Here is a 13177-nt window from a genome sequence, read left to right as displayed (position 1 = left end):
TTGTTGGAATTATACCTACACATTTCCTGTTTTCGGGAGCTGTTATAAATGGTATTTTAAAATTTTATTTCCAGTTATTCATTGTTAGTGTATAGAAATACAATTTATTTATTTACTTTGGTGAGGAAGATTGGCCCTGAGCTAACATCTGTTGCCAATCTTCCTCTTTTTTTTTTCTCCCCAAAGCCCTAGTACGTAGTTGTATATCCTAGTCATATGCTTCTCTGTGGGATGCTGCCACAGCATGGCTGGATGAGCAGTGTGTAGGTCCATGCCCAGGATGCAAACCAGCGAACCCCAAGCCACCGAAGTGGAGTGCATGAAATTAACCACTACACCACTGGGCAGGCCCCCAATTAATTTTTTTGTTTGTTGATCTTGTATCCTGTGATCTTGCTGAACTTGCTTACTAGTTATGGGGTTCCCCGCCCCGGTAGGTTTTTTTGGGTCAGTTGTGTTTTAAGGAGACATTAAAAAAATAAGAAAAATGTCTTTTATAATTACTTGTGCTGCTGCCATTTCTGGTGGCCTTCATTCTGTGTTCTACATTAGGATTTTCACGTGGTATAATTTTCCTAATGCCTGAGAATTTTTTTTAAACATTTCTTAGACTGTAGGTCTGCTGGTGTTGAATTCTTTCAACTTTTGTATATCTGAAAAAGCGTAGTTTCACTTTCTTTTTTGAAAAATATCTTCAATGCTGAGTATAGAATTGTAGGTTGACAAATTTGTTTTCCTCTCAGTAACTATAAAGATGTTCCACTTTATTCCAGCTTGCATTATGACAAGAAAATTAATTTCCTATATCTGTGCTGCAGCCTGAAAAGTCTTTCTAGGCAGTAAGCTTGGGGTAATTTTAGGGCTCACATCCTTTGCTTTTCCTTTCTCAAGGATTACTGTCACACGTTCTCTGATATCCAACGTCTGAAAACCTTTGTTTCACACATTTTCTCTGGTTCTTTTAGTTACTTGGTCCACTTAACTGCATCTTGGCTGGAAGCAGAAGTCCAAAGACGTAACAGTTTTGAATCTCAAAATTTTTTATAGAATGGAAGATTGAGATGTCAAGAAGTATGTCATTCCCGTAATTCAAATGTATGCCTTGTACGGAGAAGCTAGATTTAAGGTTTCTCTTGAGACTAGTGGGTTGATACTTATTTCACTGATTTAAAATAGAAATTTGAATATGAACTTCTTTTAGAGACTTTAAGTTGAAGTGGTATTTTGGATGGTTAGTTTTCATATTTTATATGAAAATATTTTAAATGAGTAGTTAGTGTTATAACAAGGCAGTTTTCAGATTTTTGGTAAAGTATACTTTTAGGAGTGGTTTTTCAGATGAGCTTTTTCAAATTAATGGAGCAGATTGATAAAAGAGCCACTAATAATGGGAGATAGTTGAATTTGCTTGAGACTTTTATTAGTTTTAGTCTTGCAGTTCCTGAGTTAAAAACCTTTCAAGTCATATTGGAAAAATTTATACTTATGATAGGCTAGAGCAGTGTTACCTTCTAGTGATTTAATAGACCTGAGCCCTTGTGAAGTACCTAAGGAGTGGGTAATGAAACTGTTTAGTTGTCTCTTGATCTTTATTAATCAGCAAATAATTTGATTGTATGTTGCTCTGTTGCTAATCAGTGCAGTTTGTAAATCAGTGGCAGATCGAATTTTCCTCATTATTTTTTTGAGTGGTTTTTCTTACTGATTCTTAGGAATTTTATATATTCTGAATATGAATGCTTTGTCACCATATGTCTTGTAAGTGTATTTTCCCAGTTTGTGACATACCTTTGTACTGTGGGTTTTTTTTTTTTTTTTAAATAAATGGAAGCCCTGAGCATTGATGTAGTTGAGTTAATCCTTCAACCTTTTTCTTTTTCATGACTTGCAATTTTGGTCGATTTTTAAAGAAATCCTACCTTATCCTAATGTCAAAGACATTTTGCTATGTTTTCTTCTTAAAGGTTTAGATAGTTTCGCCTTTTACATTTAGATCTTTAATCCATCTGGAGTTGATTCTTGTAGTGTATGGATATAGGAGTCTAGTGTCTTTTTTTCTTTCTCCCCTTAGAAATAACCTTATTGGCTCACCAACACTTTTTAGTTAGGTTATTGTTTGCCATTTTGTTATAAGTTTCCATACATATGAAGGTGTGTTTCTGAGCTCTTTATTTTGTTGCTAAATATTTGTATTCATGCACCAGTTGTCTTTGTTTCTGTATCTTTATTGTAATTCATGATATCTGGTACAGTGCCAACTTTGTTTTGATTATATTTGTGTAATATTTCTTTTTTCTTTAAATCTTTTTCATATTATATTTTGGACATGTGTAATAAATTGCATAAACCTGGATTTAAAAAAAATCTGCTGATAATCTTTATGGGTTTTTTTTGGTGAGGAAGATTGGCCCTGAGCTAACATCTATTGCCAGTTTTCCTCTATTTTGTATGTGGGTTGCCGCCACAGTGTGGCTGGCTGCCAACAAGTGGTGTAGGTCCTGGCTGCCGAAGTGGAGCGTGCTGAACTTAACCGCTAGGCCATGGCACTGGCACTTTCTTTTTGTTTGACAGTCTTTTTTTTTAACCTAGCATATTTATTCTGTTTACATTTGTTGTGATTAAAATATTGCATTAAACAATATTCATTTTAATATGTCCACAAATTAATCACCTCCTTTGATCTCCTTTTCCTTTTCATGTTTAGAGACTTTTTTGAATATGAAGACTTTTTTTTGGAGCTGTAGAAATTCCTTTAGGTCAGGGGTGTGATAGTAGTGTGTTTGATTTTGGCTTATACTTTGGATTGCTATTAGTTGAGGACAATGTACAATTAAATTCTTGCCTGAAGTTTATATGTTCTACCCAAGTCGAGTGAATTCAGGCTTTTGGTTACAAATACTCAGGACATTTTCTTCTCCAATCATTGCCATTATGAGATGGGCGGTTTTCTTTGTCCTTCAAGACCAGTTTTAAAAGAAAATTTACAAAATAGTTTTATCATCATCATATTTTAGTTTACACTTAGATTGAAGATGTAGCCCATTGACATCTCAGTGTTATGGGGAGGATGTCTTATTTGACTTCTGTTCTTGGGTGGCCCCAGGCTTTGTGTCCTGTCTCCTGAATGAGACCTCTAAACCCAACACTCAGGTTCACACAGGCTTTCAAATGTCCTCAGTGCAGAGTTGCTTCAGTACTCTCTTAAATTTTCCTCCCCTCCACGACCATTCTTCCTAACTTTCTTGCCACTAGGTCAAGTTCACAGTAAGAGCCTTGTGTTATTCCCACTGCCACTGTGTTTAGTCTGACATTTTTAGTTTTTGGTTGAGTCGTTGTCCAGGTAGCCTGAAGTGGAAGTACTTCCCAACCCTTTTAATTTTATGGCACACATAGAAAAATGATAGTTTGTACTAATTACCGGGAGAACTGAAGGCGCTTAAGTTTGGTATTGGTACATAAACAAGGGTTCTGGCTGACAGGTTTGGGGTGCCCTGGCACCCTGGCTGTTTTTTGCTTGTCAGCCCCAGAGGCCGAGGCTGTCTCTGTCTCTGTTACCCATTCCCAGTACATTTGTTGGAAAGCTTTGGATGTAGAATATAAATCTCAGAAACAGCTGGTAAGTTTTTTAGTTCGTGAGAAAGGGGGGAATTACAGATCCTGAATCATCCTGTGCCAGTACAAAATTGCACAGGAAAGAAAAATGTAATTAGATTCTTTCTTTACAATACAAGAAAATATTGGTGAATGTGTATTAGGTCAGGGGCTGGGGATTTTCTAATTCTGAACCTAACATATATACTGTAAAGGAAGTAGTGGTTGGTTTTGAGAAAATAGGGAAACTTTTACAAGTCAAAAACTCTGTAAAGGATAGGCAAATGCACACTGGCAAGAGATATTATATAACAACGTTATAAATAAAAAATCTTTTATATATAAATAGTACTTGACTATCATTTGATCTTTTATACATCAATAGTACTTGAAAATCATTTAGGGAAAAAAACTGTTCATAACTCAATAGAGAAATGTTCACAATCTATGAACAGATTGATAGTTCATAAAAGAAGTAATAAACTTAGCCAATAGATACTTGGAAAATAATGAAAGAACTGAAAATGAGCACTGCTAGTGGAAGATTATATTGCTTCAGCTTTACTGGTGGTATCAAAAGCTTAAATTGTGCTTTTCATTTGACTGTGAGGAACTTATCCTAAAGAAATATAAATTGACCAAATTACGTTCGTCACATAATAATAATAAAAACTTGGTTAACAATCAGATACTCTCCAGTAGAAACAAATTATGGTTTAACTGTTCAGTACAGTGCTATGGAGATGTTAATTTTGATGTAGATCTATATGTTTTGACATGGGAAGCAGTTAATACTATATTGGATGAAAGAAATAGTTTATAAAACTGCATGCAAAGATTTGTACTATTTGTATATATGCGTAGAGAAAAGTCTGGAAGGGTATATTCAGACTGATTAAAAAGTTTTTTTCTAAAGCACTGTCTTTAGGGAGGAGCCTTTACTACGTTGCAGTTTCTCTAGTTTTAGGATCGTTCATTTATTTAATAAATAAATCCAAGTGCCTGCTACATATTAGAAATTGTAGAATTCAAAGTAGATTATTTTCAGCGGAGCTGATACTCATAAATGTAATGTCTTCTCCCTTCTTCTCCCAGTGAAGTGCTTGCTCCTTTTTTGTGCATTTATTATTTTAGAAATGTGAATAAGGCAAATGAATGCATACTTTGCTTCCTAAGATATTAGTTTGAAGTGCATATGTTATAGCAAGCACCCAGGTTGTAGCAGGCATATTAGATAGAGTCTTTTACCTGGGTGTGAAGATTTGGTCTACATAATTTTGTTGTAGATGGCTTTCTTTCTGTTTGTATATTTTTGAAACTCTGAATTAAATGTGTATAGCTGAAATGACAAGGAAAATGATTGCTTGTAAGATTGTCTCTGTCTACCTCTGGATGAATAATAAGCCCTGTGGAGTAGCAAGCAAATGAAGTAAAAAATAGGGTATAATGCCTACTGCTTTATATGGGAAATGACAGGATTACTCTGGGCTTTATTCACAGAAGTCACTCTTCTGAAATTCTATCTCATACTCTCCTTACCTCCAAATTTTAGTGTACTTTATTTTTAAGATTATTCAAGACTTAATTCACATCCTTATGCTTAATTTGAATGAGGCTTTATAAATAACATACTTGAATATATTCTATCTGCACAACCTTACATTTAGTATGATATAGAAAAAAATTATTTGGAAAATAACTTAGCTGTTTTATCAGAACAGCTTTTTAAAAATTTAATGTTGGCCCTGGGTGTGTATATATGTGTTCGTGCTAACGTAGAATTCATTAGTTCGTTTGGCTGCATGCATCAACAATAAAGGTTTTAGAGTTAGTAGTAAACTGGCAACTTGTTGATGGTTGAGACAGTACTGCTTAGTTTTCTTTGTTGCAGCTGTATTTGGCCTTTCTTTGCCAAATATACTAAAGAGAGAAAATAACAACACTAGGTAAACTAAGGAGATATAATTCAGAAGATAGAAAGAAGTAGGGTGAAACCATTTAACATTTTCCAGATAAACACCACATTTTTTCTGAACTGGTATATTATCATTTACATATGTATATGAGCAGTAGTGTGTTTCTGACAGGTGGCTTTTGAATATGGGAACTTGAGTTTTTTCGCTTGATTTATTTTTGTTTTGTTGCTGCTGAGTTTTTTGGGGGGGTGTGTGTGTGTGTTTTTTTGGAATGATGATTGCTTTTTATATGATTTAAAATAAAGCAAGGTGAGAAAATATGGTAAAGCACTGAGGCTAGATCTTCCTGTGGGATGGTGGGAGCAGGAAGTGGCGATCATATGTGTTGCTTTTCCACTTGGTGTGGAGGTAGAATTGTGGAAGGAACTATTGTGTAGGAGTGTAAGAGGAGGAGCTGCTTATGGAGGTCCTCTTGCTTGGAAATGACTTTTAAGTCCCTAGGCATGGTCTGAGTTGAACACCTTACTAGTCAGAGGCTCTGGAGCCATACTGTTTGAATCCAGCCTCTGCTAGTTAGTAGTTCTGTGACCTTGAGCACAGGATTTCCTTTCTCTGTGCCTCAGTTTTCCTATCTGTGAAGTAGGGCCTCCTTAGCTCATAGAGTAAAGGTGAGGATTAAATGATTAAGTATATGTGAAGTGCTTAGAATAGTGCCTGGTACATATCAGGAGCTCAAAGAATTAGCTGTCAACACTTGAATTACTATATTATCTGGTTTGATTTCAGTAGCGCAGTTCTGTGAGAATAGTTTGCAATAGCAAAGCATTTTCAATAGTTTATTTGAAAGGAATGGTACTTAAGGTGCCCTGATAGTTTCTCAAATGATGCTTACTTACTCATTAACATCCAGGACATCCACTGAATGCAGAGTAGTAGGTCCAGGGAAGCTGAGAAATCCAGGATTGAGACTGATACGCTTAAATTTTGTTATCCTGACTTTGTTGTGATGCAAAAGACGTATATTAAAAATTGGAGAGAGGGAGATAGGGTAGAGTAACAAATGTGTGTGTTAATGATTATTTCATTAGCTACTGTATTTGTTGTTGTTTTAAATGAGGAAAGAGGGGGACATACTCATTTATCTCTTAAAGAATTCTCAGATAGTCAATTCTGGGCTGCTCTGGAACTCTACTGTTGCAGGAATTTGGGCTTCTTTTTTCCTACTCTCCATCCTCAGCTTGTGGCTTCTACCATCTAGGTGATTTCAACGAGGAGGAGGAGGGGTTGAAGCAGTGCATGTCCTTTCCTTATATCCGATTGGCCAGAACTTAATTACCAGGCTACACCTACAAGGATGGCTGGGGATCCGAGACATAGGCCTAATTAAATTTAGAGGTCCTATTAACAGAGAAGGAGAGGAGAAAGGATGTCAGGGACACCTAGAATCTGAGGCAAGTTAGAGAACAATGTTTATATATATAAAAATAGTTTTAATACTAAGCTGGGAAAAATATATGTACTTGTGTCTGCACAAAATAATCTTGAATATAGTAGAAAATTTTTAACGTTTGTCCCTTATAGGAAAGGGAACCTGGGTGACTGAGGTCAGGATTGGGAAAGAGACTTTTCACTGCGTACCATTTAGAATTGGTGATGTGTAAATTTTAGCTTTTCAGAAGTAGTAAATGAAATTAAGAAGAAAAGTATGGAAGTCTGACATATAAATTCAAGAATAGGTATGTCATCAAAAATCAATAATACTTAAGATTATCATTTTAAGTGTGTTAACTCTTCCCTCCTTAAAAAAGAATGTGGTGTGTTGAAATTTCAAAAAATGGTTTAGACTCACGTAGTTTCAACCCTTTCAGATTCCTAAGATGTTTTAAAAGAGTCAGGCACAGGCAGTGCTGAGGGTCTGGAAAGGGGAAGAATTCTCCTGATTTATGAGGCATATTTCTCAGAAGGGTATTAATTTTAATGATGCAGAGATTTTTAGGGTTTTGAGGGAGCAGGTCAGGATAGTGTGTTTATTTAGAAATTTATTCTGTAAATTGAAAGTGAATAAACCGTAATCATGGAATTAAGTCAAGAGAGATGTGCTCATATATATGCACGTGTGTTTGTATCTTGGTATGTATTATATGTAATATTACACATTGTATGCTTATATCATAGAAGCCCAAGAAATCTTAAAAAAAAATGCAGCTCAGAATTGTGTCCAAAGTAAGAAGTCACCTTTCTTTTTTTTTTTTTTTTTTAAGATTTTATTTTTTTCCTTTTTTTTTTTTTTCTCCCCAAAGCCCCCCGGTACATAGTTGTGTATTCTTCGTTGTGGGTTCTTCTAGTTGTGGCATGTGGGACGCTGCCTCAGCGTGGTCTGATGAGCAATGCCATGTCCGCGCCCAGGATTCGAACTAACGAAACACTGGGCCGCCTGCAGCGGAGCGCGCGAACTTAACCACTTGGCCACGGGGCCAGCCCCAAGAAGTCACCTTTCTAACTCTAAGATAGCTTAGTAATTTAGGCTTTAATTCTTTGCATTGATATGAGCCAAAGATGGCCCATTTAATTTTGGGCGTAATTGTTTTCCACTTCTCTGTTTGAACTGAACTAAACTTGCTTGTAAGTTATACCCATTCATTGGGCTGATGTTTGGAGCTACCCAAAGTGCAATTTTTTCTCCTAAGTGACAGCTTTTTAAAATATTTGAGTAAAGCTACAGCATCCCTGATGATTCTCCTCAGCTAAATTCAGTTAAAATAATTTTCATATGAGAGTTTCTCCATCCTTCACCAAACTTGTAGCCCTCTGTATGTTATCACCTGTTAAAATGTGGCACTCAAAACTGATGATAATGTTAGAGATCTGGTCAGAGTAGACCTTGGTGAGCTGATTATTGGTGTTGATTTGTATAATATGCTTTGGGCCATAATAATTTGGGCCATGAAAACTTTTAGTAGCCATATTTCATGGATGGCACGTTGACTTGTAGTCTGCTTAATCCCCTAATCTTTTGTAAGTAATCAGCTGGCTGCTAAACCATTTGATATGCCTGTGGCTGACTTTTAGGAATTAATGGGCAGAACTGCATCCTTGTTTTTATTACATCTAACATAAAAGTTTTGGTTCATTAAAAACCGTTGGGGTATTTAAATCTACATTAATTTTTCTAGCATTTGCATTTCACTGAGCAGCTTCAGCTAATCTTTTAAACTGAAAAAGAGATCATTTGTTTAAAAGTTGCCTATATTTAATAATTCTAAACTGTTAACAAGTGTCATATTTTAGCTAGGCACTGACGAAGTTCATCATAAAAAACTAATGCTTAATATTTAAAAAAAGTTACATGTCTGTGTGCATGAGAGCTAAACTTTATCTGTCAAGGTTTAGAAATATAGGGTAATGATAACATTACTGTTCTGAGATAACTGATTTTTCAAATAATGAAGATAAAGCAGATACCGAGCACAAATTATATTGAACATTCTGGAAAATGGCACTAAAATAGGAGGAAGACAGGGACGGCCCAGTGGCGTAGTAGTTAAGTTCACATGCTCTGCTTCGGCAGCCCAGGATTTGCAGGTTTGGATCCCAGGTGTGGACCTAGCACTGCTCATCAAGCCATTCTGTGGCAGCATCCCACATAAAATAGAGGAAGATTGGCACAGATGTTAGCTCAGTGACAATCTTCCTCAAGCAAAAAGAGGAAGATTGGCAACAGATGTTACCTCAGGGCCAATCCTCCTCACCAAAAAAAAGAGAGAGAGGAAGACGTTCAAGCTCTCTACATAGCTGGGAGGATCTTAGTTTACTCTCCTTGATTATTTTATTTAATGAGTAACTCCATTTTCATTCTTAGTGTTTTTTCCAGTTAGGTAATAAGGATTATCAGTGTATAAGCCACTAACTGTAAACAATTATAGAATGTAAAAAGTGATTTTTGTGGATGGCATTGCTCATCCCCAGTGCAAGATATTCCATTATTTTTATGGGCTTTTCATTTATAAACATAAGAAATTTTGCTTTCCTAATGTTTAGCATATGGATTGAATATCCTGTTTATTTTAAGCTTTAAAAATTATCTAGCTCTACACTCTCCATTAGCCACATGTGTAAATTTAAATAAAAATTAAAATGAAATAATTAAAAAAATATTCAGTTGTTGACTTGCACTAGCCATGTTTCAAGTGTTCAGTAGCCACACGTGTCTAGTGGCTACTGTATCAGGCCGCACAGATTATAGAACATTTTTATCATTGCAGAAAGTGCTATATTGAATGATGCTGATCTAGATACAAATGATTTTCATTAAAATTTCTGACTATTCTCACACTAAAGGATGAACCCTAGAGGAAAGCGTAATAATTCTTTAATGATTTTTATAAGAATAGAAATGGTATAGTTTAATTATGAAAAATCTAGAAAATATAGAGAAGCAAACAAAATAAAAAGTTTCTCTATGGCCCGACTATATAGATTTTCTATTTTTAACATTTGTTTTATATTTGAGTCCTTTTTCTCCGCACATATGTTCAAACACCATGCCTTTTAACAGGAAGTGTTTTTACTTTATAGAAGTTTATCTGAACTTTGTTCTAAATCTAAACTAACTACATATCTTCTGTGTTTATAATTAGCCTTTTGACTAAAAATATCATAATAAAAATACTCTGTTTCATTCTAGATTATTGTATGAGTTAGAAGTATTGGAAATTGTCCCCAGTTATTTATTTTCCTTTAAATGCTCTTTAAAAATTTTAAGTATTTACCAGTATCTTATATCAGCGTTTGCCTCAAGCACTTCAAATAAATTCATAAGTTTCACTATAAAATGGTGACACGGCACTTGGAAACTTTATTCTGCCTTTTTGCTCACCTTCATCTCGTTTGATATTTGGCTCTGTTAGTATCATCTTTGACCACCAATCTTAGTAGGTTCATGTTGGCTTTGTTGGAAATTATTATGAATTTATTAGTCAAGCCTGAGTGTATGGGTAAGTGAATTTAAAATCTGCCCATTCTAGTTTTTACTTGGTGTTATTTCATGATGATCGGAATTATGTATGGTATTCATTTTAGATGTGTTCCTTTGTTTTATGGGAAATGGAGAATAGGCAATAGATGATCATGGTAGTGGCATCAAGTTATGGTAATAAGAGGAAATATAGAATGTTTCCATACTTTTGCTTAAATCATTAAAGAAAAATCCTTTTTCACCATAAAACCATACTTGCTTATAAATTTAATGCTCATCAACTAAAAGAAATAATCAGAGAGGAGTAGGAAAAGTTCCTAAATATTTTACTGAGATAAAAGAAGACAATAACTATTTTAATGAGTGCTTTATTTACAGTGCCGTTATTAGCTTTAAAAAGTCACTCATTTTATTTATCGTAAAACTAAGAATTGTCATACTGTAGCCCAATAATTTTATAAATTTCTCTGATATTAAAAAGCACTGAAATAAATTGCATTGTTGTGCTCTAACCATCTGCCAGATAGGATTATATATGACTTAAATAAAGAGGATCTTGAAATTTCATGCCTCTAAATTATAGTAATTTCTGAGACTTCAACGTAGCATTCAGACTCTTAATTATAGAGAAGCAGAATGATTAGTTTTCAGTGATTGTGATTTGGTACATATGCACACTTAGATAGCTAAGAGTGGAATAAGAACTGAAGACAGTCCTTTTGTAAATGTTAGGCTTTAAGGTTAGTAGAATCATCCCAGAATTTGCCTTGTTTAGGATGGCTTTTCCAAACTTGATGAGTATTTATGGATGTGCTTTGGATAGGTAAATTTTAGGATATACATTTTGAAACTCTCCATCAAAGGCTCTGTATTTTACAGGAGGGGAAAAATCAAGGCATTTTAAGTGGATACTCTGCCGCACATCATGTTTTCTTATCCCATCAAACGCTCTTGAAGTGGTGGTGAAAGGATTTTTGTGATAATGGAAGCTATTCTAGTTCCTTTCTTTGTGGGCACCAGACCTGGGATTGCACCCAGAGATTTGAGAAATCATACACATTTTTCTTTCTTTAGTGACTTCAGGACACATCATAACATGTAGCAACATTGTAGAATAAATTGTTAGCAGGGAAATTCTGACAAAATTATTGGGAAGCTCGAAACAATCTTGAAAGCTATTTTTTATCTAAGGAGAAGATAAAGAAACAGTTATTAAGTACCTGTGGAGTGCTAAGCACTATGATAAACCCTTAGAGAAGTTTTCTACTTTTAATTTTTTCGTTAGGCCTTTGAGTGTTGTTAAAACAGAGTCAGAGAGGATAAGTTCTTCAGGATGTCCTGTAGCTAATGACAACTGGGATTTGTTAGAGTCCAGAATTCTCTTCTTTCCATCGTTCGTTTTCTCCTGCAGTCGCCTGGATTACGGAAAAAGAATGATGTCCTTAAAATACTATTTTTTTCTTCAGGGATGAAACGGTGAGAGTAAGTGCATATGTGTGTATTGGAGTTGGGGGTAAGAATAGGAATAGTGTTAGAATTGGTGGGTTTGAAGTATCATGAGAGGATTGAAAGGCAGTTTGTGGTGGTTTAAACAAGTAGATATTATGGCAAAAAGTAGCTGTTCAGTATAAATGGTAGCCATTATTACTCTAGAGATTCTATGAATTCACACATAATTCAATAAAGTTCTTCCCATCTGTGGGAAAGATAGATATTATTTGTTTTCATCAACAGGGACCACAGTAATAACTTTATTCCTAAGCTGCAAATTTAAATTATCAAAGTGCTCCTACATTATCTTATTTGGCAAGTATTTCCATTTTATAGATAGGAAAAGCACTTACACCATAACTAGTGGCTCTTTTAATAAATACTTAGATACTCTAAAGAATGCTGCATTGACTGTGTCTGAAGTTGAAGTGAAATATATTGATTTCTTGGGTGATTGAACAGAGGATATATGCGTTATCTCAGGAAGGAAATGAGTTTTAAGGTTTTGTCTTTTTCTTAAATGTTTGTATTTTTTGTTTCTAGGCTGTTCGCTGCTACGAATCTCTAATCTTAAAAGCTGAAGGAAAAGTGGAGTCTGATTTCTTTTGTCAGTTAGGTCACTTCAACCTCTTATTGGAAGATTATCCAAAAGGTAATTTTTTCCCTTTTAATTACTATTTGATTTATATATGTTTTAAAAATAACTGTAATTGTTCGTGCTCTATCAAAGGTACTGCCATTTTTACTTCTAAGCAATTGTAAGCTTATAAATATCCTAAACAATGAGAAAGAAAAGTGGATTAGATGGAAATATGAAAAGTTCATATATCTCCAAGTAAATCTTCAATAAGTTGACCATTCAGTTAAACTGATAACCACCTACGTGTACGCTATCGTTTTGTTCTGCTTTGTGAAAAATCCCTGCCCTTTAAAGGCTCTACCGTAGTAGAAAGTGAGCCATTGATGGACACTTTGGAAGAGTAAGCAACTCAGCATTTTTCTTCTTTATCCTGGCTATAAAACTTCCATTTTAGCTAGAAAAATATTTGAATGAAAATCTGATCTGTAGCCATGTTCTTGTAAAGGTAAGTAATACAGAGAGATGATCACATATGAGCTTGAGCATTGGATAAAGCAAATTATTTTATTCATTTGTAAATTTTTCCTGTAAGAAATAAGTGAGTTCAATAACTGAAGTCTTCCA

General features: G+C 34.8%; 1 protein-coding gene across 23 annotated transcripts in view; it reads left to right on the top strand.

Annotated features, from left to right (window-relative positions):
* KDM6A (lysine demethylase 6A) overlaps nucleotides 1-13177 on the top strand; it is a 213771-nt gene that overhangs the window by 64636 nt on the left and 135958 nt on the right. For all 23 annotated transcript variants that reach the window (XM_070501720.1, XM_070501717.1, XM_070501719.1 and 20 more), the window contains exon 3: nucleotides 12517-12625. In XM_070501720.1, the coding sequence (XP_070357821.1) occupies nucleotides 12517-12625 (109 nt within the window). The remainder of the gene's footprint in view (nucleotides 1-12516; nucleotides 12626-13177) is intronic.

Source organism: Equus asinus, chromosome X (assembly GCF_041296235.1).
Source record: "Equus asinus isolate D_3611 breed Donkey chromosome X, EquAss-T2T_v2, whole genome shotgun sequence".
Taxonomy (NCBI): domain Eukaryota; kingdom Metazoa; phylum Chordata; class Mammalia; order Perissodactyla; family Equidae; genus Equus; species Equus asinus.
This window is presented reverse-complemented; position numbering and strand designations above follow the sequence as displayed.